This window comes from Pelodiscus sinensis, chromosome 15, assembly GCF_049634645.1.
Source record: "Pelodiscus sinensis isolate JC-2024 chromosome 15, ASM4963464v1, whole genome shotgun sequence".
In the NCBI taxonomy this organism is placed as follows: Eukaryota; Metazoa; Chordata; order Testudines; family Trionychidae; genus Pelodiscus; species Pelodiscus sinensis.
This window is the reverse complement of record NC_134725.1, coordinates 27079625-27107266: the sequence shown is the minus strand read 5'-3', so window position 1 is coordinate 27107266 and position 27642 is coordinate 27079625. Positions and strand designations below refer to the sequence as shown.

The following is a 27642-nucleotide window of genomic DNA, read 5'->3' as shown; positions in this document are numbered from 1 at the left end:
CTTAAGTGCCATTGAATAAGAGAAAGATTCCTATTTTAAGTTCAGATGACTTTCACAGTAAGAACTTTATTTTATTAGGCCATGGTCATTTTTGTACGTGGGCAAGTAATTACCTTTCCCGTTGGGAAAAATCTTGATAGCTGTATGAAGTATCCCACTTTCCAAAATACAGAAGAATAGGAGAGAAGAGCTTAATTTTATTTAATGCTATAATGCTTTATCGATATGTTCATTACTGTGATACTTGGTGAAGGGTATAGGGATATAAGACACATTTCTCAGAAATGTTCAGTTCCACATCAGTGCTTAACAACTTTAAACCATCCTCATAGGAGATGATTTATGGTTTGAAAGTGATGCCATCTTTTTCCTTTCATGCCATAGCTAAGCTATTTTACACTACAATAATTCCAAACATTAGGGAACATTAACACCGGGGGGAGAGGGGGAGCGAAAGTAGGGGAAAAGTCTTGCTCAGAAATAAGCAAATTTTATTACTTCTTCTAAATACAGTTCTAAAATAGAATCTCGAGTTTGTTTAATATTTGAAAATCAGACTATATTAAGGACTAACATTAATTTTTATAAAAATCTTGTTTTTCCTGTGCTTAACATTTAAGTGAAGTGATTTTAATAGTCAGATGATATTGCTTTGGGGCTTCCTTAATATTTAGAATATGGAACTAGAATTTTGTATTTATTTTATGAAGTGGAATGCTTTGCAATCTGATCACCAGTTGCAAGCCAAAACAAGCTGAGTTCATCTTCAGTGATACAATGATAAAAGTAGCTCTCTGGCTACTTTTCAGTATGCTTAATCTTGATAGCAGCTTATCAGAGAAGCAAAACCTTCATCTTCGAGACTGTGATTAATCAATTGCTGCAATTTATGCTTCTTTAAAAGTGCTAATGTATAACCTTGTTTCAAGCAGAAAAATGGTCTAGTAGTTTTATACATGATAAATAAAAACATGAAAACTTAGCAATGGTATGAGTAAAACCTCTTTGATTAGGCACAAACATTCATGCAGCTCATCCAACAGTTGAAGACTCCAGCACTATTTCAGATACTCATAACAGGACTCTGCAGAAGTGAATCAAATGTATATCTAAGTTGCTTTCTTACCTGCTGCAAGTGCGGAGCACATCACAAAGAACATTCCAACTGCAATCCTCTTCAAAGATGATGGGAGCAAACCATTCCTTTTTAGAATAGGGTCTACCAGTTTATCCTTTAAGGGTATTAGGATCAGAATAAGCACTGCATCAAACATAGTCAACCAGGCTGCAGGAAACTGAGAACAGAGTAGATGGATTAATTCAACTATGTATTACTTACCACCTGATTTATTCTTTTATTTAAAAATAGCATTGTATTTTTCATGCAATATTGAAAACCTGGGAGAAACCAAAGTATTGGTCACAAGTTATAGACTCTCATTAAAATAAAATATTTGAGTCTTTTGTCAGCACTTAGCTTAGCTATTCACGTTTTACTTAGCTACAGTTTTTTAAAATTCTTCTGGCTTAAAATATTAAAAATAGTGGCTCTCCAAAGTAAGTAGGATACCACTGCATGCTCCCACTTCTGGAATCACATCCATCTATGCAGAGCTTTGTGAGCTTCCCAAAAAGCAGTGGGGGAGTTGCACAGGCATCCTCTTGCTCGTGACAACATCAAATGTTTAAAATCAAAATTATAAGATCCAACTGCCTCAATTCCTTCTGCTAAACCTAGTAGTTCTAAAATCAGAATGCCAAGGAAGAGGGAAAGATGGAAAAGAGTGTGATTATCAAGAGACATTCTCTGAAAGCCACCTGATCCATAAGGAACCCTTCTGCTTTTGAAAATAATGGCATAGCATGATTGCACATTTGGGTATAGTAGGAATGGTATCAATGAAGTATCTCAGCTATTTAGATAGTTGGTCATTTGCAGATAAAAGTGAAACAGGTGTTCCACAAATCAAACCTTTTCATACCTCTAAGACCGTGGTCCCCACCCATCGATCATGATCAAATGGTCGATCCCAGGGGCTCGACTGGTCAATCACAAGGCTTTTGGGGCCCCCCAACTTCTCCCCTAATCCCCAGGAACCCCGCTCTGAAGCTACCTCCAGCAACAATGGAGGTAGCATGGGCTTCCTGTGAGGTGAGGAGCAGTTCTGCAGCTGCACACCACGTCCAGGAAGTGTGTGGGCTGCTCTTCCTTCCTCCTCAAACAGCCAGTGCCATACCTGAAACTCCGGCTCCATTGTGTACCGGGGATTTCCTTCCCCTGGCTGCCTTCCTGAGTGGGGGGAGGGGAGGAGTGAGGGAGGGAGAGAGTAGGAGTCCCACGCCAGAGACTTCTTTCTCCCTGCTGCCTTCCTGCATATTGGGGAGGAGTGGGAGAGAGGAGAAGGAGTCCTGGGAACGCACCAGCTCCAACTGCTCAGGCAGTGCCTATTCCTGAAGGGAAGTCCCTGGCACAGGATTCCTACTTCTTCCCCATACTCCCCCCCGCCCCCCAAGCAGGAAGGCAGCAGGGGGAAGGATGTCCCCAGTGTGCAATGGAGCCAGGGTTTTAGGTACCGCACCAGCTGTTTGGGGAGGTGAGAAGAGCAGCCCGTGCACTTCCTGAACTTGGCACGCAGCTGTGGACTCCCCTCTTTTCCCCCCAGGCGCAGGAAGGCAGCAGGGGGAAGGAAGTCCCCACGCGCTACCAACCCAACCTTTCAGGTACTAAGCTGGCTGTCTGGGGGGAGGGAGGGCAAGCAGGGGAAAGGGAGGATTCAGCCTATGCACTTCCTGGATCCCCAGTTACTAGGTTGAGCTGTACCAGTCCCCTCCCCGTCCCAGACCCACACGAGTCCTCAGGACCCTGCTGCAGCCCCCACCAGCACCTGCATTTGCACCCTGCCCCAGCGCACAGCAGCAGCCTGCCTCAGCCACTACCAGCATGCTGCCTTAGCACCCTGTCTCAGCTTGCCCTAACCCCCATCAGCAGCCTCCACCTGCCCCCTGCCCCCTGCCCCCTGGCCAAACCCCCATGAGCACCCTGCTCCTGTCCCCTTCCTCCTGGTCAGACACCTACCCCCAGCTTGCTCCTGTAACCCATTTCCCACCTAGATTCTGTATCCCCATCCTTATCCCACTCACTGGCACCCCTGTTCCATACACTGGATCCCTCATTTTTGCCTCCACCTCAGATTGTAGAGGGCCCCACAAATGCCACTAACCCTGGAACCCAGGAGAGTTAATTTGGCCTGGGGCTGGACTGCCAGAGGAGTGAAGTGTCTCAGTTGGGGCCACGTTAGCGAGGCTTGGGGGGTTTTGGAGGGGTTAGTTTTTTGCATCTCACTTATATGGCCCCAACTGACTTTTCTTTGGGTCAGTGACCCATGAACTCAAAACAGGTTCCCCACCCCTCTCAGAAATAAAGACAACGCTGAAACATTTTGTTTAACATATTTTATTTAAAAATTAAGCCTGGCCCACAAGCCCCCATCTGGCCACTGCATCATAACACTTTTGCACCTCTGCCAGACCCCAAACCTGAGCCTCTCACAGCCTCAAACTCCTGCACCCCCACATCCTCAGTCTTGTGCCACAACACTCCTGCACCATTCACACACTGCAAATCTGTGTCCTGAGCCCATCATACTCCCAACTTCCCTGCTCTGAGCCCCTCACACACTCCAACCCAAACTCCAGCACCCTCACATCCACAAACCTGAGGCTGGCTCAGCACCACAATCCTCCTCCTGACCCCAATACTCCCCAGCCTGGAGCCCCCCTCCGCAAACTAGCATCCCCTTCTCCACGTCCTCCTGCATCCAAATTCCCTCCCAGAGCTTGCACCTCTCATCCCTTCCCACACCCAAATCCTGCACCTCCTGTCTCAACCCAGTCAGGGTGTAGGATTGGGGATAGCAAGTGATGGAGAAGAGGGGAACAGAAATGCAAAATGCAAAAATATCAAACATTTAAGAGCTCAATTATAGAAGGCTGGTAAAAATTATCAGTGAAGAGGCTGACCGGGGCTGTTGCAATACATTGGCCATGGTCCACCTGCTTAGTATCTGAGCCCACCCAGATGTGAGCACCAGGAGCAATGTTTAAATTGAGGGAGGCTGCAGACCCAGAAAAGGCAGGTTTATTTAAAGATTGAGCCAGGTTACTGAGGGGGACAGTTTTATAATAAAGCTGCTGCTGCTGCTGCTGCTGCCTCAGACTGCTCATCTCAGCCCACTTGCTTTTTAAACACAGGTTCAGACACTGGCTCATGCCACCCACATCTAGTTACTGCCCTACCTCTCCATTGGATGATTGTTTGGGAGATGAGAGCAATAGGCAGGACAGACCTCTGCTAATGGGGAGGAAGTAACTAGAGCCAGGTGAGGTGGGACGCAGCTGGAGCTTGTGTCGATGGGAAACAGAATGAGCCCTTGGACTAGGAGGAGCTCATGCATGAGGTCACAACACACAGGCTCAACCATCTCTCTATCATTCATTCCGGAGAATAGATATTAAATCATTAAGCTAGGTGGCTTAATGGTGGAGTCGTTTTCCCGTTGGCATGATGAAAGAGTAAGTGTGCCAAATCTGTGCAGGACATCAACCACTCAGCTCTCTAATGGATATAGGTTTCACAACATATCTATATACATATAAGTATTTGGTCCTGCCATGAGGGCAGGGGACTGGACTCGATGACCTTTCGAGGTCCCTTCCAGTCCTAGTATTCTATGAATATGGAGCTTGGATGGGAAACAGAAGACCCACAAATAATGTCATTCAGTTTTGGTCCAGCTGCTCCACTGCCATGATATCTGGCAAGGGGTTCTGGCTATTAGGCACAGATGTGGAGACTAAGCCCCTCTTACTCTACCCAGCTGCTCTCTATGGGTATGTCTACACTACAGGACAAAGTCAAATTAACACATGCAACTTCAGCTACGTTAATTGTATAGCTTAACTCAGCCTTTGGCCTGTCTACACTGTTGGAAGTTGAAGAAAGAACACTCTTCCTTCAACTTCCCTTATTCTTTGTGAAAACAGGACTACCAACATCAACCAGAGTGCCCCTCTCACTTAAAATTAGCGGTCATAAGTAGTCCGCTAATTCAAACCCTGGAAGATCGACAGCAGCAACTTTGATCTTCCTCTGTAGTGTAGACGTGCCCTACTGGATCCACACCATAAGCCACCTGAGCATTCCACACCAATGAATTTCAGTGGGTTTGAGTAGACTGGAGTGATGTCTAGAAGTGCTGGCACAATGAGTTTCAGAGTGCTGGCAGAGCCAGACTCTTCATCTGAATCAATGAATAAGGACAAAAAAAGGAATAACTGACAGAACATCATGATCACTGCTAGAAGGATTAGCTTAATTTTAACATCTGTATTGTGTGTGTCTTGGAATGTACTTAATAGAAAATTCATTATCCTGAAAGAACTTTCATGTCATTAAGATCTATGAAATCACAGAACACCTATCTGTTGAATTATCGATTGTGCCACTTGTCTCTGGTAAACAAATATTTACACATTATTTAAACAAATATACCAAGATGCATCTATAATAGCAATCAAAGGCAATTTTAATGGCATATATGGCAGATGGTGGTTTAATACAATTAGGTATTCCCTGCTTGTTTATTTTGCTTCCAAAGAGGTGTTCTTGAATCTGAAAATAGGTTTAGATTTTCATTACTCAATTGTTTCTATTCTAATCATGAGAACTATTTAGTAGACAGATGCTGTAGATCTGCCATTCATATTATGACTTTTCATAGTTGCTGCATAGTAGAAAGAGTATTTTACTAATATAATGCAACATATAATTAAAATGAAATTATAATTGTCAAATGATCAAAGTGTATTTTGTGACACATTTATTCTAACATCCAAAATTCAGTAATTCACAATAAGATCCCAAGTCTACCAAGCTTTAAAATATTTTGAGTCAATTCTAAATGGATAAAGATATTCCATTATGCACTAAGGAAATACTATGCAATTACAAAAATAGCTTTAGAAATATTCAATCTATCCAATTGCACTATTTCCACCATAAATAGTATTCCAACTAATAAAATCCAAATGAAAAATTTAGGGAGTGCAAAGCATAAATCTCTCCTATAACTATTTTTTTTTTAAAAAAGAGGACTCTAAAAGGCAGAATCTTTGTATAAAAAGCCTCATGATAGCATCAGCAACTAGGGCCAGTCCATGTAAGTCTTGGAGGCACATATCTGATTTGGACCTCCAAAGAGAAGATGCAACATTTTATTATCAAGTCCTTCCACCAGACCTAGCTGAAACCAGTTGTGTTTGGGCAGTGACTGCATGTACAAGATAAACATTGTGTCTGTAATAAATATTCAGAAATTGAGTTAGAAACCCAGATTTAATTTTTTAAAGATAGAAAAATTAGATAGATTCTGTGCAAAGAGTTATGATAACAGTGGATATAAGTTTCCTGGCGATTAAGCAGAAGGAATAGGTGTCTGCCTCTGAGTTCTTTTCAACTCTGCTAAGCTGGACTGCTGCTTCTTGGAATTCAAGACTTTTTTAAGCTTTTGTTTTCAAAAGTTGCAATCTTAAGTTTTATCTTCTCATCTGACTGCATTCTGTCAATTTTTTGAGTCTTTTTGATAACATCCTTGAAATGCTATTTTGGGCATCCTTTACAGGGAACTGACATCTGGCAAAAGACCCAGAGGATGCCCTTTGAGATGTGCCAATAATTCATTTGGCAAATATGCTCAAGTCAGCACAGACATCTCTGTTTGAAGAGTGTTTGAATGCTGGGTCTGTTGGCCTGCTTTAGCACCTCAGTGTTGGTGACTGTCCCGCCAGGAGATTCCTAAGATTTGACCAAGGCAACACATATGAGAGCTGTTAAGCCTCTTTTCTTAACTCCATTAAGTTATGAAAATCTGGAAATCCTCAAAGACTGAACTATTATATCTCACTGTGCTGTACACGTTTTCATGGAAGGACAGAATTATGATTAAGAGCTTGTGGGACAAACAGTTATCTTGAAAATTAATTCAACAACTAAGAATTCCTATATTACACTCTATGCTTTGAAACCATTATCTTGAAATAATCAAAACACTTGGAAATATTTAACAGTTTGATCTGCTTGAACGATTAACTGTTCAAAGTAGTAAGATTATGGTTAAAGGGACCATCATGTATTTTTGACAAAAAATATTGTTGCTTAATAATTATGTACTGGTTATCTTTTTGCTTTCCAGTAGAGACTCAGTAAGTATGATTTAAAGTTAAATATTTTAAAAATTAAGATTATTTAGATAAAATATGAAATGAACCCACTACAATAATTTAAATATTAAAGATGCATGTTTACTGCCATGCTTTTAAAAAGTCAAGTCACTGAACTGGTGAAAAGTCACTAGGTAAGCACCTGACACCAGAATCTGTTGCACTGCTAAAGTAGCTTTGTTGCACCAGTAGCCTTTTTGTAAGTGAGTGCAGAGGGTATAACTACTTAGGCTAAGTCTAGACTACAACCCTTTTTTGAAAGAGGGATGTAAATTGGAGATATCGAAATTGCAAATGAAGCTGGGATTTGAATTTTCCGTGCTTCATTTGTATAATTGTGTCACAGCGTTTGTTTCAAAAAACGCTATTTTGAAAGTGAAACCACAGTCTAGACACGGTTCTTTCAAAAAGAAAAGCCTTTTTCGAAAGATCCTGTACTCCTCAAAAATTCAAATCTTGGCTTCATTTGCAATTTCGATATGTCTAATTTACATCCTGCTTTCGAAAGAAGGATGTAGTTTAGACATACCCTTAGTTATTCATGCTAAGTTAAAAATCAATTAAGAATTAAGAGTAGGAAAAATGGTTTCTCTTCAAATCTTTGAATAAAAGCCAGACAGGAAAATCTAGTAGTTCTAAAACTCTGAAGAAAATGGGAACCAAAACCAGTTTAATTCACTAGCAAAAAATATTTCCTTTATTTAATCAGCTTTAAATACAAAATGTTTTGATACATCAAAAAAAAAAATCAATGTATGTTTTACTGAAGTTTTTTTTTAACAACAAACCATCCCCACCACCAAAAATGTATTTAGCATAACTGACTTTTACTATCTCACTACATTAACCAAGAGCACAAAACTTGAATAAAAAATACTGGTTTTGTACATTAATTGAATCTGAAATACCATCCAAACAGAGCTTGAGAAATAATAAGTAAATAAGTAATAAGTATATATAAATAAATAAGTATCAATAAGTAAAAAGGTTAGTCTAATTAATACAAAATGGTGAATGATGCATTTTGTAACATAATACATGTAAGAATTAAGAAACTAAATGTAAGTTAAACTATATAATTGCTTAAATGAATGTGTGTAGAGGTCATGTGTGTTCCTTGTTAGAAAAAGGCAATAAATGTAGTGTAAAAAGCTGTATTTTAGTTGGTAATCCATGTGTATTAATGGTTAAAAAATGAGAAACAACCTCTCTTTGGAAAATAAATAAGTAAAAATGCAACAAGTGACTGAAATTGATTTAAAGTGGGGTTTCCTGCTTATTTATATCAAAATTAAAATCAGTGGTTTAAAATCACTTTGAATTAAATCAATCCATCCAATTCAGAAAAAATTTCAGTTAGATTTCCCTCCCTCCAGCAATCCAAATATATTTAGCATAACTAACTTTACCATATCACTACATTATTAATCACTATTACGAAACTTGAACAAAGTAAAAAATGTAGCAGGTGTTCTGGTACTACTGAATTTTGTAAAGGAGAACAGAATGTGCAAGTGTCCCCAGCATTCGTGTTCTTCACAGAATTCAATCAGAAGTTCTTCAGAAAGTACCCCGTTCCCATTTCTATTTATCAGGAGTTGGCAAATTGAGAGTATTTACATGTTTACATATTCTCCTGCTCCTGGATAAAGAAACTGTATACAGTATTTATCCTGCTCACTTTAGAGATACATTGCGATGCTTACACAGAAAAAGATGGGGGAAAAAACCACATTCACAGGAAAATGTAGATCTGAAGAAACATGACTCAACTCATCATTTATTTAGCAACCACAAATCACCATGTCCTGATGGTTAAAGGCACGTATGATAGCTTTAAAAGTGACAGAACATATACACATATTTTTGGAAATGTAATGTTCTACTATGATGCCTTTTACATGACCTAAACAGAAAAAGTGATAAAACCACAAATCTACTTTTAGATGGTTTTAAAATATAAGCACAGAATTAGTATGAAGATTTCAAAAGAAAGCAGCAAAAGAACTGCAATAGAAACATTGCAGAAATGGGAGCTGACATTTATTTATAAACTAGGTGGTAAAAAAACCATTTAAAATATCAAGACAGACACGAAGATGACTGTTTCTATAAAAATGCCATATTATTTAATACTAAATACAATTAAAGTGATTTGTAAAAACACAGTTTAAAGTCAGAAGAAATAGTCATATGGCATGAGAGGTATCTTAAATCCTTTTCAACAAATGCTAGTAATAGTCTTCATTGCTTATCTGAATCAATTCAATTTCTGAACCTACCATTCCACTTACTAAAGAAAAAAAGGAATGAACATGGCAAAGGCTAGAATAGGTTTGATTAGCAAAGTTTATTCCCAGAGCAGAAACACAATATATTTAAAGTTACAGTGCATCTCTAGAGGAAGTGGGTGAGGGGGATGGGTACACACTGCCTACTATAATTCATACATATTTATATGCATAATATTATTTAGGGGCCTAAACGGAGAAATATAACATTGTGCTTTGTTTAAAAATAAAATTTACTGCAAAAATCAGTTCATGCTTCATTAATTTCCCCATATTAGATAAAAGCGTGAATATTTCATTAAGTCTTCGTTAAGTTAGAGGACAACTTATCATTTTGTTCAGTCTAGCAATCAGGAAGCTCAATTCTGAGACTTGTTTAATATTTGAAAAAGTCATGAGATTGCCTCATGACAAAAAAAAACCCCCTACAGAAATGCAAGAATTAATATTAATAAAGGGCAACAAGGGTTTCACAGTAAGAATAAAGTAAAACTTACTTGCAACTATCAGGGACCTGTGGTCAACTGAAAGTGAGCTGTGCTCTTTTAAAATGTACATCTCAAATCTGGCCCGAAATTTGATTATGCTAAGACCTTGTTTACACTGGGAGTTTAGGTTGAGCTTAACCACATTAGGTTGGAGGTGAATTATACCACCACCATGCCCATTTTGTCAACTTTAAGGGCTAAGTCGATTTCAGTACTCCTGCTTTTCACAAGAGCTAATGCTGAATTCGACCTTACACAGTCGACTTAACAGTAATACAGATGCAACACTATGGAATTTGAAGTTCTTGGCCTCCAGGAGATGTCCCACAGTAACTGCTCTGGCCAGGACTTTCAATTCCATTGTTCCCCAGGGGCATAGTGGGGTGGGAGAGTTTTCAATTTCATTCCCTGTGTGGCCAGCATGGCACATAGATCTCTTAAGCAGGCCTAAGCAGCACACCTGACCATGAGTTCTCAGGGTCTCAGATGAGCACCAGCATAGAGCTCACAGCAGATCCTGGACTTCACTGTTGCGTGAGGAGAGGAATCTGATCTTGCAGAATTACAAACCAGCAAAATAAATTCAGACATCTATGCCAGGATCACAGAGGGCATGGAAAAGAAAGTACCCCAGGGATGCCCTGTAGTGCCAAGTGAAAATAAAGGAGCTTGTTGGAGGTAAAGGAGGAGCAAGGGGAGAGTTAAAATGGTTGTTTTTCTCTCTCTCACCTGTTAATGATGTTATTTGGTTCCCTAAACTGTTGGAGTGTTGTCTGTTAACCCCCTATCCCTTCCCTGAGTGAATGCAGAAGAATGTCTGAGGTAAACAGCAGGAGTAAACAACAATGCACATGGCTCCCAGCAGGGAGTGCACATTCCCCAAGAGGTCCAGAGACTCAGAGGCTGCATGTGGCTGATCCTTAAAGGAGAGAAGGACAAAGACACTGTGGGTTGACCATCAAGTGGAGCCTCCCAGAACGCCCTCTGCTCAGATTGCCTGGCCAGCGGACCAGCTTAGGAGTCAACTTGGGAAGATCAAACAACATGAACTGCCTTCTGCTCGCCTTATTATCCTGCCTGGCACTGTAACTGTGGTTGAGTGTATGACTGAGATCCTCCTCCCTTCCCAGTTTTAACTGAATAAACAAGCCCTTTACACTCCTATGTGGTGATCCCCTCTCCTTAATGTTTAAAGCAGTTGCAATCCACATCCCCTTGCAACATTTTTGGTGGAGATGCCGGGGAAGAGGGATAAGTGAAAGTCCTTTACCCACAGGAAGTTGAGACGGTGAACTTTGGGGGACTGGGGTGTGTTGAATCGTGATAGGCTAGCAACCCACGTCACACAGTCCAGGTTCCCAACAACAAGATGCCCATTTGGGGTAAAGGAATGGGAGGTGTAAAAGACTCCCAGAAGGGAGGAGAAGGGTGGAGTGCAGCACCTATGTCCGGACCCCTGAGGTAATGGATCCAAAGTAAAGAGGATGACCCCTGAACCCAAAGGGCGGTGCTCTCTGGTGCTTCAGTAACTGATTAGGAACTAATGATGGAAAAATGTGTTACTGTATAAGCCAGACAAGGGAGGTAAGGAGAGAGCAGCTGCCTGGCTGCTATGACAGGCAGTACATCAGCGGCAGGCAGCTAAGAGTCGGCTAGCACAGGATGTGGAGCAGTTGAAGGAACAGAAGGAGGAACTGGAGAAAGAACGAGATATGTGGAAAGCTCAGGCACTTACAGCCAGCGCCCAATCCTCTTCTCTTTCTGTTGCCGCCATACAAGTGGCAGCTGCAGAAGAGGAACGGGATCATGTCCAGGAGGAGAATAGAACTTTAAGTGAAAGGGTGCAGTGTCTCAAGGAGTTGGTTTTGGAAGACAGTAGGCCAGAGGGAAGGCTGCTTTCTAAGGAAAGAGTAGTGGCTGTAGGGCTTCCTAAGAGAAGTGATCAATCAATATCCTGGAGCTCAGAGGCGTTTTTCCCACCACCTTCAGAATGGACCCCATGGTGGAATGAGATAACAGGCACGCATGTGAACCATTTCAACATTAATTCAACTCTGTGGTGTATATCAGCAGCTCAGTTGGTTTTGTCACTGCTGATGGAACCACCTTATCCATAATTAACCCATCTGGCCATTTAGGAGCAAAGCGGGGAGGGAACCCATACGACATGGGTTCCATGGCTAGGCCTGAAAACCCAATTAATGTGTCCGTGGTGTGGCCCAATTGTTCCCGGATGGTGAAAACATGGTTGAAATTGGCTCTTAACCCCCCTTACCATGCTAAGTGGGATTTGGGAGGCTTGGGCACAGGAGCAGGCATTTTAAATGCGGTAGACATCGAAGTGGTGGCCAACAAGTTACCTGCCACAGGGACCCTATTTCAAAAGGCCCAAAAGACGGCTGCTAGTATTTCTGAGGACTTCAGCGGCTGGGCAGAGTCTTGTTGCCTCAATGGGAGTTCTACCCCTCCATCTGTTAACTAATACCCTTTCGGCCTTGGTAAAATCTTTTGTCAATCATTCCCAGAAGGAACAGTGTTTAACAGTTCAGCAAGTTTTGTTTGTAAGCTGGTTCCAGCAACATACCCTCCTAGACTAGGGTTTGGTTCCACGGTGGTGCAACTGAAATCGATTGGAAAGATGCTCATCGTATATCCTATGTACCTAAGGAGCCATGGACAGGGGTTTTGTCATTATTGGCAGTTCCCCAAAAGTTCCCACATTTTACCCTGTGTATCCTGGTTCCTATGCCCAAAGCTTTAGGACTGTCTCTATGGATTCCCCGTAGTGTTCACAGCCATCACCACCCACAACTGGGATTTTTAAATTTAGGCAAAGAGTGTGTAAGTCCAAGCTTTGGTCGATGGATATGTCCTGCCAAAATGCCAGCCAAAGATGATTCTTATTCCCCATGGGATGCCGAAACCATGTGTGTGTTGCAGTGATTACAAGAACCAGTAGTGGTATTGACCCCCAGTCCACTATTTATGTGTGGGGTTCGGGCAAACTTATCCACTGCAGTGGTGTGGACCCCATCTTCCAATGCATCTTGGTGCGCACTCAGAAATTATACTTATGTATCTAACATTACTGGGGTTGTTGTGGATGGGATATTTTCACCTGCCTTATTGCCTCCCCCAGTTGAGAATTTCGCTGTACAAGCAGTTATGTGGTCATACCGACCCCCCACCCCCCAAGCATTAACTTTATTGTTTGGGCCGAACTACAAAAAGATGCCCAACATAGTCTTCAGAAAGCCAAGGCTGTGGCACAACAAATTAAAAATAAAGAAATACACATTATTCAACAAAGTAAGTGCCTTTCAAATTACTCAACATCATTGGTGGAACATTTTTAAAGGGTGGTTAGGATCTACCAGATCTATCTTAAGAGTCCTGGTCCACCCTATTCTGTGACTCTTGTTATTGTTAATTGTGTTCTTTATTGTATTTTTATGTCTATTTTGTTATACTCATAGATTGGGAAACAGGGTAGTACGCCTTCAACAGGTAACCTTTGCCCTCCAACGACATCACCTAATGGACTGTTCAGTAGATCAAGGGGCGGGGTGTTGGAGGTAAAGGAGGAGCAAGGGGAGAGTTAAAATGGTTGTTTTTCTCTCTCTCACCTGTTAATGATGATATTTGGTTCCCTAAACTGTTGGAGTGTTGTCTGTTAACCCCCTATCCCTTCCCTGAGTAAGTGCAGAAGAATGTCTGAGGTAAACAGCAGGAGTAAACAACAATGAACATGGCCCCCCAGCAGGGAGTGCACATTCCCCAAGAGGCCTGGAGACTGATCCTTAAAGGAGAGAGGGACAGAGACACTGTGGGTTGACCATCAAGTGGAGCCTCCCAGAATGCCCTCTGCTCGGATTGCCTGGCCAGCGGACCAGCTTAGGAGTCATCTTGGGAAGATCAAACAACATGAACGGCCTTCTGCTCGCCTTATCACCCTGCCTGGCACTGTAACTGTGGTTGGGTGTATGAGTGAGATCCCCCTCCCTTCTCAGTTTTAACTGAATAAACAAGCCCTTTACACTCCTATGTGGTGATCCCCTCTCCTTAATGTTTAAAGCAGTTGAAATCCACATCCCCTTGCAACAGAGCTGAGGAAAGAATATCAGCTGCCAAAGGAGGCAAACAAATAATCTGGATCATTGCTGCTATGAGCAGCTGCATGTAGTCCTTGGCGAGAATCCAGCCTGCTCCCCCTAGCCAGTCAATGGATTCTTCCTAAGACACTCTTCAAGCAGCATCAGGCAGTAGCATGAAGGACACCATTGATGAGGAAAAGGAGGACAGTATTTAGCAGATGAGTAGAGCAACCAATATCACTGATGCCAGAATACTATTAATAACCCTACCAGAATGTCTTGCAGTCGGGCACTAATTATGGGAAGGACACCTCTGGTGAGTTCACATTTTTCATCTTGCTACAAGTGAATTAAGACAATCAGGTGTGATGTATGGTCCCTACATGAGGTGGGGTACGGAGTGTCCCCAGAACAGCTTGTTAACCTGTCTGCAGACAAAGCAGGAATCCTCTCTGCATATCTCCATATAGCTCTCATAGAGGAACTCTTTCATTCTTCTCCCAAGGTATCTGGGGAGGCCTGCCTTATTCTTTCCTCCACAGTAGGACACCTTTCCATGCGAAGTGGTCTCGTGTTGTTGCAACACAAAGCATTGCAGTGTAAGGTCCAGGTTTCTGGCCACAATCAGTCAGCACCTGCTTCTCATCACTACGTGTGATTCCGAGAAAACTGATATCTCTCATGGAAACTGGATTAAGCAGAGGAAGCTATTAGCAGATTCCTCTTCAGTAAATCTCTGTCGGCTCATCCCACTGAAGAATGGCATGAGCCTGTGCACTGCCCTGCCCCCACACCTGGAACCCCTATCCCACTCCCACCCACATACTCCCATGGGAATGGAAAGTTGCATTCTACTGGCAAATGGAGGGGTGCCAAACACACAGGCACCATGTGAGCCTCTGCCCAGCCCTGATGCCTGAAGCCTCCCCTATCCACACGCTCTTGCAGGAAGGGAAAGTTTCACTCGCCCATGAAATGGAGAGTGCCAAACACACCAGTGCCCTTCCCCCACAGGCATGAGCCCTGGCCTGCACCTTACAATGTCTGCCTCCAAGCCCAGTCCTAAGAAGCTGTGGTGTACCTGCTACATAGTGGCTGCTTAAAAGCATAACTGTGGCCTTGTACATAACACATCCCTATTGTCTCTAGACAGACCTTCCTTTTATGCTAACAAATTAAGTTTTATGTATCTCCTGTACAGTCTGCCCCTCACTTTTTGTTACAGCAGGAACAACAGTGAGCGTGCTTCACGCTCCTCCAGCTTTGCCAGCTGTCCATCTTGAACAAATCTGCAAGCAAAAACAAAGTAGGGATGACACATTTAAGGAGCAATCTGCCCACTTGAAGCACTTAAGCAAGTGGAGGAATACGCTGCTGCTGGAGATGAAAGTGGACTGTGAGGAAAGGAAAGCATGTAGGGAGTTGTAAGTTAAAGGCCAGCGAGTCTTGAACTCCATGGCGGATGTGATTAATCACATGGCAGCCTTCCAGGACAGCTACATGCACAGACCCTATCTGCCATCCAGGCCTGTGGAACCACATTTCATAGAATAGAATCAGAGCTGGAAGAGACCTCAGGAGGTCATCAAGTCCAGCCCCCTGCCCACGTTCCATAGCCTCCTCTCCTAGGGGCCTTAGAATGTGAGGGAGGGAGAGTCAACTGCAGCCACATACTTAACCCCCAGGGATGCATCACAAAGCAAAAAGGCTTTATGTCTCATAATTGTTATCAGCACTGCCAAGCCTCCACCATGAACTTCTTTTCTGTCCCTATATAAAAATGCATGATTTCCAAACAACAGTCTCTTTATTGCTTGTGTTGAAGGGGGGTACAGTAGGCCTGGGGCCGGATGTAGCCTGCAGCATGCCTAGATACAGCCCCCAAGGATCAGGGCCCTCCTTAGCACTGGGGGGCGTGTGCTGGCACTCCAGCCCCACCAATGTCCCGCTCTAGGGCTTTCTCATTTGAATCTACGAGGTTGGAGTTCTCTTAGGCTCTGGTGAGAGAGGGGAATGTGGGAAGTGTCTTCCTCCTTCTCAGTTGCGGGCCACATCAGTGAGGGATTTCTTTTCTTCTCATTTGCATGCAGCCAGGCCCTGACTGATTTTTTGGTGGGTCAGTGGCCCTGACCCAAAAAAGGTTCCCCATTCCAGGTTTACAGGCAAGCACACTGAATGCAGGGGCACCTTGCTAAGAGCAACATGCATGGCTTTTAAAACTGGCCATTCATAAAACGCTCTCTCAAAGCCTCTCTGATTTGCAGCGTCCTTGCTGTGCTCTCCTTATTGCCCTGGTGTCTGGATTCTCATATTACTGGGAAGGCAGTGTGTCTTAACACCTCACCCTCCCATATAAAACTTTCCTCCTTACTCTCATAAATATTATGGAGCACATAGCAAGCTGCCACTACAATGGAAATGTTGCATTTGTTAAGATCTAATCTAGTCAGTAGAATTCAGAACCTTCCCTTTAAATGCCCCAAAGCACATGCTGCCACCATTCTGCACTTGCTCAGCCTGTAATTGAAATGCTCCTTACTGCAGTCTAGACTTTCCACGTTTGGCTTCATGAGCCACGGGAGCAAGACTGGGCTGCTAAGGATCACTATTAGCATCAACCTTTCCGGTGGTAATTTTCCAATTTGGGAAGAAAGTTCCAGCTTGCAGCTTTCTGAAGAAGCAGACGTTTCTAAAGATGTGCACTTCATGCACGTTTTCCAACTATCCCACACTGTTGTTGATGAAACAGCTCTTGCAATCCACCAGTGCCTGCAGCACAATTAAGTAGTACCCCTTATGGGTCATGTACTCTTTGGCAAAGTGGTCAGGTGCCAAGATAGGGATGTGTGTCCCGTCTACCATCCCACCACAGTTAGGGAACCCCATCACAGCAAAGCTCTCCATTATGTCCTCCATGCTACTTCAAATCACTACCTTCCATAGCAGGATACTGATTGCTTTGGCTACTTGGATCAAACTGCCCCCACTGTAGATTTCCCCACTCCGAATTGATTCCCAGCTGACCAGTTGCTGTCTGGCATTGTAGGCCTTAACAGGACTATTGCCACTCACTTCTCCACTGTCAGAGAAGGTCTCATTATGATATTGCTGTACTTCGGGGGTGCAAAAGCAATTCATAAACTTCCATCAAGGGTCTTACACATGCAAAAGTTTTGCAGCCACTGGTGATGATCCCATAGCTTCATCACTATGCATGATCCCACCAGTGGCATTTGCCAGTTACTCAAGTGCTATGCAGAAAAGTATGTTCATGCCTCCCAAGATTATTCCTCATTCCAGCAAACCCTAGAAACTCTCTGAATATATTCCAATATAAAGCTCATCATGGTTAATACGATTGCCATGCTTTGATGTTCAATGTGATCCACGATTGAATCCATGCTTATATTTTTATGGTGTTTGCACAGATAACCAGGGGGGGAAAAAGAGTGCAAAGAGACTGTTTGCCATTGAGGAGATGAGTGTATTATGAGACACTAATGACACCTACCCAGAATCACCCATTGCATAGTTTTGGCCCCAGTGTGCAGTGAGAAGATAACCCAGATTGCAAAGGGGTACAGGAACTGTGTGATAGTTACCCATTCTCAATGTGCATCATTCTCAAGCCATCCTACTGGAGACACACTACTTCAAACTGCACTGAATTCTTAAGCACAGTGGGGACATGCACCTTCTACTTTACAAAAATCAGATGCTAAAAAAAAAAAATCTACCTTAATAAATTTGGCCTTATCTTGTAGTGTACATATGGTCTAAGGCTAAATTTAACATACCCTAGGGACCAATGAAAGTATTTCCATTTTTAAAAGTTTCTATTCAAATTTTAAAATGAATATTACCTTCCAATAACTGAAAATCAAACACTGCAGCACTAAAAATCTGGAAATGAAGTTGCTTTGACAGTGAATGAAACGGTGTCCAAATTAAGTGAAATTTTAAAATAAGCAGCAAAAAGTTAGCGAATCAGCTGTTCAAGCTCTGGGAGGGAGGGGAAAAAAAGCGAGGACAGAGTGTGAATTAATAGATCCGCAACATTTCGAAAGTGCTGAGAGGAGAGGAAGGAGTAGGAAGTACAAGGCTCCGGTGCTCCAATCCACAAGTGGCATATGAGGGGCAGACAGGCTACGTCTACACTGGCATAATTTTCCGGAAATGTTTTTAACTGAAAAGTTTTCCGTTAAAAGTATTTTCGGAAAAGCACGTCTAGATTAGCAGGACGCTTTTCCGCAAAAGCACTTTTTGCGGAAAGCATCCGTAGCCAATCTAGACGCACTTTTTCGCAAAAAAGTCCCAATCGCCATTATTGTGATCGGGGCTTTTTTGCGGAAAATAAATCTCTGCTGTCTACACTGGCCCTTTTGTGCAAAAGTTTTTCGGAAAAAGACTTTTGCCCGAACGGGAGCAGCATAGTATTTCCGCAAAAGCACTGATAATATTACATGAGATCGTCAGTGCTTTTGTGGAAATTCAAGCTGCCAGTCTAGACAGCTAGAAAGTTTTTCCGCAAAAGCGGTTGCTTTTCCAGAAAAAAGTGGCCAGTCTAAACACAGCCACAGGGTATAGGCAGGGGGACCCCAAAGGGCTGCAAGCTGCTATGGTCTACTGAAATGAAGGAGGACCACTCATGAGGCCCACTTACTATTCCAACACTAGAATAGAGTTAGGCAAACAGAAATTATAGGTTGATAAAAAGTTGGCTTGATGCACCTAACCAAATCTTATTTTTGCAAATGGTTTCACTGATGAAAGAATACGAAGATGATCGAAATACAAAGATGTTTTCAAATATAATGTTACTTTAATTTTACCTATGATGCAGTTTACAGTACACATATTTCATATTTGCATTTGTGAAAAAAGCAGCGAAAGCAATTTTGATATTGTTATATCACTAAATTTATGCCAGTGGCTTAATTTCAAAGGCATATTTAGCAAGCCTCATAACTAATTTATACCGATAATCATTATTTCCATTTTACACAAAAAGCGTGTTTCATTAAACACTTCATGTTAGACTTTGCAAGTTCTTCCTTGAATAAGTTGTTTCCATAACTTCCTTCAATATACTAGATCCATGGTCACCAACAGATCAATCGCGATTGACGAGTCAATCGCGAGGCCTCTTGTCCGCCCCGCTCCCATTTCCCTCCCACCCCTGAGAAGCCCCACTACCTACCTCAAGTGAAAATGGAGATAGTGCTGGCTTCCCGTATATGGACAGAAGTCCCGCAGCTTAGCTCCACTTCCACTGCGGGAGGAAGCATTGGCTCCCTGCACCGCACATGAGGGGTGAGTCAACCCCGGGGGAGGCGTGCGCAGGGGAGGGGGTTGGCCCCGGGGCAGGCGCGTGCTGGTTTCCCTCGGGGGGGGGGAGCGGCGGGAATCCTGGGAGGAGGCAGATGCAGGGGACTCTGCCTCCACTAGCACCCCACTCCCCAGCCACAGAGCTCTGTCCCCACTCCCCTGTCCCCAGCTACAGAATTCTGCCCTTATTCCCGTCCCCACTCCCCGAACTCTGTCTCCACTGGCACCCTGTCCCCAGCTGCAGAACCCTGTCCTCTGCCCTCTTAGCACCTTGTTCCCTCTCCCCTGCCCCCAGCCGCAGAACTCTGTCCCCACAAAATTATAAACGCTTCATTTTATATTTAAATAGCATGAATAAAAACAGACCATTTATTTCATAACTATAAACACATGATTTTAATTTTATATATTGCATAATTTAAAAATAAACAGTTTATCAGAATGTGTAAGTAAGGGCTGGGGACAGCAAGTGATGGACAGGAGGAGAATAGAGAGGGCGGAGCTTCAAGGAAGGGGCGGGGTGGTAGATCTTCCCCTGTTCTAAGATTTAAAAAGTGATCTTGGGTGTAAAAAGGTTGGAGACCACTGTACTAGATTATCCATTTCACCCAGGATTACTGATTAATCAAGACAAGATGCAAATATAATTAAGGGTATGTTCACACACCATTTTTAAAAAACTGCAACAAGCCCAAAGCAGGTAACATAGAGTAAGTGGCTGTTTAGTTGCACCACAGAAGGTAGGGCATGAGCGGGAGCCTGGATTCTAGGACCCTGAAAGGCAGGAGGGTACCAGAATTAGTGCTCAACCCCAAATAACTATATTGCAATTTAGCAGCCCCACAGCCCAAACCAGATAAGCCCCATCAGCTGGCATGGGCAATCTCTGTTTTCTTAAGTGTAATGTAGATGGCCTATACTTCACTTTTAGCATGAGTAGTTCCACTTGTGTTTATTTACAGATCTCTTCTAAGGACCATATTTTGCCACCAAGAGACACGGAGACCAGTGTACCCTCTAAGATGGCAGTAGCATAGCTTCACATGTGATTGATCAGCTCTGGCCACTCAGTAAGCTCCATGCATAGAAGCCCTGAGCCTCTTACTGGGTGGGGCTGATTAATCATCTGTGAAGCTGTGCTACCCTGCATCTTAGAGAGAACACTGATGGAGATTCCCAGTGAAGTTAGCTACCTGCATTCACTGAAGAGCAAAACCAGGCTCTCAAAGATAGTAACCACAAATACATTCTGATATTTTACAAATTTTAGTTTTATACTAAAAAATTGACATTACAATGAGTTCATTTAACCCCAACAAAAGCGTTTACTGTTCATATCATCACTTGTTACATTGGACCATTTGCTTGGCTCAGGGAATTTCAATTGAACAAAACAATTTAAAAAGAACAAAACACTCTCCATATTTTGCCCAGCTTACCGTATGAATATGGGTAGTGACACTTGAAATTTCAGGGATTTTCAGATGAAGACTCTGCAAAACATATGTAGTCTGCATCTAACATTAAGAAAAAGTAGCATTGTTACTTGATAAAGTCATACTTTGAAATGAAATACAATATCAGTGACTTACAAGAACTGCATTTTAATGTGCTAAATAGCTGTTAAAACAAGGTAGACAATGAGACACTTCCACATCTCTTCAGGCCCAAAACTGAAGTTTTGTAAAAACACAAGCTTTTAGACTCATAAGTCGGAAGGGACTATCATGATTATCCTGTATGATCCCCTCTACATTGAAGGCCAGAGAATCTCACTTCTCCACTTGTGTGATAGACCCATAACCTCTGGCTGAGTTACTGATGTCCTCAAATGGAGATTTGAAGACTAAATTACAGAAAATGCATCACTTACACTAATTTAGACCTGCATGTGACCCTCAACCCATGCTGTAGCTGAAGGCAAAAAGCTATCAGGCTCCCTTTCAATTTAACCCAGGAAAATTCTTTTCTGACCCCCAAATATGACGATAAGTTAGACGTTGGCCTTCTCTTAAAAAAACTCCAAGTACTGCTAAGGCAGATTCACACTGGTGCTTTGTAGAGTTGTACCTGGCTGTACTTGGGAGGGCACGGAAGGATAAAGTTATTAAACAGCCAGAAAGTTGCTACACAGGCACTTTACTATGCTGATTTAGCCTTTGAGCATATCCAAATTTCAGCTTTCTACTGAAAAACTCACACCAATGAAGTTTCCCTACAAACTACATTTTATTCCAATAAAAGCAATTAGTGTTCATATCATCACTGTGTTATACTGGACCATGAGGTTGGCTCAGACCCACGAAAAACACACCTGAGAAAAAATTCTCTATAGTAGCCCAGAAAACTCCCCAATCCAATATCCCAATCCCAGTTTTTGGAGATATTTGCTACTGGCAGCTGCGGGTTACTATAGTGGCATGTAGGCAGTCTCATCATATCATTTTCTCCAGAAACTTATCAAATTTAGTCCTGAAGACAGTTAGGCTACCTCTACACAACAAGTTTTCTCGGCAAAAAATATGCTAATGAGGGACTCATTTGCATGAGTCAATTTTCATATTTTCTGCTAATCCATTTTTGTGCTAGGTGTTTATGCGCAAAAACAAGCAGCATAGATATTTTATTTTTGCGCAATCCCCTCCTTTTTTGGGGCGTAAGGATCTTGTGAAAAAGGGGTTTTTGCTCAAAAAGAAAACATCGGCACTGCTTGTTTTTGCATAAAAATCCCTACTGCAAAAAAAATGCAAATGAGATTGTGACTCATGCAAATGACTCCCTCATTAGCATATTTTATGCCGAGACAACTCACTGTGTAGACGTAGCCTTAATGTTTTCTGTCTCACACTGCTCTTCTTGGAAGCCTGGTTCCAAAACTTCACTTTTCTGATAGCTAGAAACCATAAACCCTGAAGTTGTTCATGACCAGTAGTATTCTGTTTAAGTGTCAACACTGATGCCTATCTTAAATAACTGCTCTTTATAAATACATCAGAGGGATAAATACCAGAAAGGGAGAGGAATAACACCTCTCTTTAATTTGACCAAACAAAAGCTAATCAAGCTCTCCATCTTCTCTTATAAGGTTGGTTCTAGGGATATGAAGGATTAGTCGCTTCCCCCTCTCCTCACATTGCTGCCTATCAAATAGAGGCAACAAAGGAGGAGAGAAGAGCAGCGTACTTCAAAGCAGCAGGACTGCTCTGTACAGCACTGCTGCTTTGAATGACGTGGGGAGCCCGACGTCAGAGTCTTCACAGCATTTCAAAGTGGCAGTGCTGCATGGAGCCCAGGATCATGGGCTCCATGCAGCGCTGCCACTTTGAAATACCACATGGAGCTTAGGATCAGCTGCAGAGCTGGGCTCCGCATGGAGCTGATGCTTTAAAATTCCATGGAGAGCCTGGTGTGGCATTTCAAAATGGCAGCACCACTTCAAGCCTGGGATCAGCTGACCCTGGGCTCCCCGCAGCACTGCTGCTTTGAAATGCTGCGAGGAGCCCAACACCCAACTTCCCACAGCATTCAAAGTAGTAGAGGCCTGGGCTCTTTGCAGCACTGCTGTTCTAAAGCACTGGTGCAGTGTTTCAAAGCGGCAGCACTGCACAGAGCCCGGGGCCAGCGGGAGAGTCCCCAGCTGATCCTGGGCTTCGGTGCTTTCGCCTTTGAAGTGTAGCCCTAGGGCTGTTGCTACATTTCAAAGGCGGAGGTGCCCTATTGACTAATCAATAGTCAGTGCAAAAATGCATCGACTATTCGATTAATCAGTAACCCGATACTTAACATCCTTAGTTGGGTCTCCATTCCTCTGACCTTCCTAGTAGCTCTTCTCTGCACACTGCATCTATTCCAGTTTGAATTTATCATTCTTAGCCATGGGAGACCATAATTGCACATAGTAGTCCAGATGAGGTCTCACTAGTGTTTTGTATGATACTACCACTTCTCTGTATCTCCTGGAAATATCTCCTCTGATGCATTCTAGGATGGCATTCACTTTTTTCATGGCTACATCACACTGGCAACTCATAGTCAGCCTGTGATCAACCAATACAACCAGGCCTCTCTTTCTCGATCACTTCCAATTGATAATTCCTCAACTTATAGCAAACATTCTTGTTGTTAGATCTATTACAAGAAGATCTAGATGATCCTGACAACTAGAGTAACAGAAATCAAGTGAAATTATAACATGTAAGGTCACATCCTTTGAGGTTAATAGCAACAGAACCATTCACGGAGCTTTTTAAAAAAGTGACTTTAAAGCTTTAAGAATTTCCACATAAAAACAGCCAGCCATCTAATGTGTTTGCAACCTAAGCTCTGCAGCATGCTGCCAATATAAAGAAACAAAGTGCAATGGATTAAAATAAAGTGACTTGACTAATACTTTTTACTGACTAAGATAAGTGAATCAGAAAAGAAAATGGTTTAATGTTGAAAAGTATAGATTTTCTCTAATTAGGAGATTAAAATACATATTTTGAAAATATTCTCAAAATCCTTTTAGACCATTTATTCATCCCTCAACTTCAGAGGGAATTTTACATTTGTGAAGGACACTATGTAGCACTTCACATTTAGATACAGATTGGACCTCCCTGGTCTGGAACTTTTGGGACCTGACTAGTCCCGAATAAGGGGATTTTGCTGAACCAGGGGAGGCCCCCTGCCTTTGGCCTTCCAGCCTGTCTCCCCTCATGGTCTGTGGCCAGCCCACTGAACCATGTTCAGGTTCCAATCCAGCCATCAGTGGAGCTAGGGTTCCACAGCCACTGCCGGCAGGGGAGCTCCCTAGCCACCAGGTCCATGAGTTCCCTGCTGCAGTGCCTGTTCCCCTTGCCAAGGGGCTCCCATCCCTGCCACCAGAACTCCCTGTTCTGGGCTCTGTGGCCCAGGAACATCCAAGTTGCCAGACCAGAGAGTCCCACTTTAGGGATGTGCAACCTGTACTAGGACATATTGGTAAACCTTGCTCCATGACCATTTTGCTTAAAAAGCCAATGAGCTAGCAAACGTTTTTGTCATTACTAATCACTGGCTTGTTACATAATTTTAGCTAAATTGTGCTAGCAAACATACATCTATGAGAACTACTTTGGAATAAACCCTAAAACTAACAGTGTATATCGTGTAAGAGTCAGCTAGTCTACAAAAAATAAGGCTACACAAAAATTGTTAGATTTCCAGCCTCTCTCAGAATTTTAGGCATGGACATGTTGAACTATTTTATTTAACAAAAGCTCATGGAACATTCCCCCCCCCCCTTTTTTTTTAAACATTCCTTCCAAACTGAAGGTTTCAGTGCAACTTTCAGAGGAATGAATTTTTATCATCTAAACTCACAGTTGTGATCCTATTATAGCATCTACAGAGCTTCTAATTGCAGAGTTGAAAATGTAAAGTTATAGTCTTTGTTTCACTGGAATCACTCACTTGAAAATACACGGTCCAGTAAGGTATCAGAGCCAAAAAGACAGGGATAATCTTGACAAGGGCTTTCACATCTTCCACTTTATCTTCTCTGAACGGCCCTCCACGAGAGATCTTTGCCATCTCAAATAGGCTTTGTTTACGAGGTTGCTGCAGTACTTCCTGAATTTCTCTTTTAAAAATAAAGTTAGTTCAAAAACTCATTGACAGGTCTGGACTGCCTTTTCATCATAAAAACACCTTGTGCATTTCAGAAGTAGAAAATGCTTTTAGATTCAGAAAAAAATCACATGCCAGTCAAAATGGATCAGAAATGGGTGAAAGGCACAAATTAAACTAGTATTCATAAAAAAATTTACTAGACATGTTATAATCTTTCTTCATTCACTGAGCATAACTGAGTATTACAAATGCAACATTTGAAAATAATAATTGGTTTACTCAAAATATCAAAAAATAAGTTAATCTAACCGATTTATACACCTGATTCTGGGGCTGTGTCTAGACACATAGGCAAAGGCAAATGAAGATTAGACACATAGATTGTAGATTAGACACATAGGCAAATTTACATTTACATGGCTGCCGCGCTGAGCTGACAAACAGCTGATCAGCTGTTTGTCCGCTCAGCACACTAGTCTGGACGCTCCCCTGCTGACATCAAAGCCCTTTGTCGGCAGACGCATTATTCCTTGTGGGATGAGGTTTACTGGGGCTGCTGACAAAGAGCTTTGATGTCGGCAGGGGAGCGTCCAGAATAGCGCGCTGAGCGGACAAACAGCTGATCAGCAGTTTGTCGGCTCAGCGCGGCAGCCATGTAAATGTAAATGAAGCCGCGATCATTTAAATCGCGGTTTCATTTGCCTTTGCCAAAACAACAAATCTACATGGCTCCGTCAACGGAGCCATGTAGTTTAGACGTACCCTGGGTGTGTCTAGATTACAGTTGTGTCAACAAAAGTGGACTTTCATCGACAAAACTATACCTGCGTCTACACTACCGCCGAGTTCCATCGACATAACATCGTCAGAACTCAGCAGTTTTGTTGACAGCGGTAAACCTCATTGTACAAGGAATAACGCCTTTTGTCGACAGAGTTCCGTCAACAGAAGGCGTTATTGCATCTACACTGTCCTTTGCATCCACACTCTCATGTCGACAAAGCAGCTTGCTTTGTCGACAGAACTGGATGCAGTCTAGATGCGCTTTGTCGACAGTATCTGTCAACAAAGGCTGTAGTCTAGATGTACTCTATGTGAACACATGAAATTCTGTAATGGGTGAACCACTTGAAACCCTTTGCCAACCTAAGGAGGGTAGCTGAAGCTACCATTTCATGAGGACCTCTTTCTGTGGGGAAGACAGTAGCTCTACAAAACAGTTAGAAAATGGTTATACAGCTTAATTGCCTCATCATGTCTATTGGGATACGAAGGCAAATAAATACAATTTTAAAATGAAGATGTGTCTATAGAGTGAGCAAAGCAGAAAAGAAAAATTGTTAGTGCTCTGTAAAAATTTTTTTTTACAAATGTTAGTCTAGAGTCTGAGGTATAGATAGATTCACTGGGAGTATGCCTACACTATAGTGGCATAGCTACAGTGCTGGAACTGTGCACTGTGAAGCACATGCTCCTATGTTTACAAAAGGATATTTTTTCCCCTCCATTTACATAGCTAAATCCACCTCTCTGAAAAGCATGGGCTTGTATCCTTCTATTGACCTAGCCATGTTGCCAACAAGGACTAGGATTAACCAAACTATGGTGCTTAGGGAACAAAATTTTTCATGACATAGCTAGGTAGACCCAGGGACAGGACTACACTTAATAGTTAGGTCAAACCAGCTATGTCCCTCAGAGGTGTGAAAATTCCATATCGGTGACGGTTAAGCCAACCCTATTTGTAGGTTGATGTAAGAATTCTCTCATCGACCTAGTTATCTTTCTGGAAGACAGATTAATTATAATGAAGCGATAACTCCATCTGCTGTTGTAGTGTCTACAGTGAAGTGGTAAAGCTGCAGCATTTCTACAGAAGATATAGAGCAGGCCTGAAAAAAGGAGCCACATACAAAATGTTATAGAGCAAGAACAGCAAATCTGATTTTGCTGTACACAGGAACAAGATGAAAAAACAAAGATATATTGTTTATAAGGACACATAACCGCCCCTCACCTTCACCCCAAGCACTCAAAGATATAAATTGAAGTCCAAATCTAAAACTGTATAAATAGACTAGAATACACAGCATTAAACAAAGTGGCTTGAGACCTTTGTTTAATTTGAAGTGGGTTAAGCCCATACTGAAGAGTTCTTTACAAACCTGTTAGTTCGGTGTTCCCTGGATCTCTTTCGTGAGCAACACGAGTATGCCAGAATTTTAAACATGTCCGTTAAGGCGCTACCATCAGGTGGCTTTGTGATGAAGAAACTCTGACCACACAAAAATACCATGAATGAAATTCCAATGCAAACTGTTGGAATAATATATCCAATAACAAAGCTGACATTTTGTTGAATGTACGCAATGCCTCCAAGGGAGACAATAGCCCCCAAATTAATGCTCCAATAAAACCAATTAAAAAATCTTCTTGTGGCTTCTGGACCTCGGTCTTTGACCTATAAGAGATTAAAAAATAGGCAAGTCATTAGCTTTCTGATGACTGAAGCCTACATACTAGAATTCAGTCAACCACAATATAGACTCAGACGTTAGGTGTAATACT

The 27642-nt window shown here is 42.4% G+C and overlaps 1 protein-coding gene across 1 annotated transcript in view; it reads right to left on the bottom strand.

Annotated features, from left to right (window-relative positions):
* Positions 1-27642, bottom strand: part of SLC15A4 (solute carrier family 15 member 4) — a 67742-nt gene that overhangs the window by 22275 nt on the left and 17825 nt on the right. Inside the window, exons 2-5 of the mRNA XM_006120489.4 lie at positions 27240-27535; positions 24916-25084; positions 20919-20996; positions 1127-1295 (exon numbers count right to left, since the gene is read on the bottom strand). Of these exons, the coding sequence (XP_006120551.4) occupies positions 1127-1295; positions 20919-20996; positions 24916-25084; positions 27240-27535 (712 nt within the window). The remainder of the gene's footprint in view (positions 1-1126; positions 1296-20918; positions 20997-24915; positions 25085-27239; positions 27536-27642) is intronic.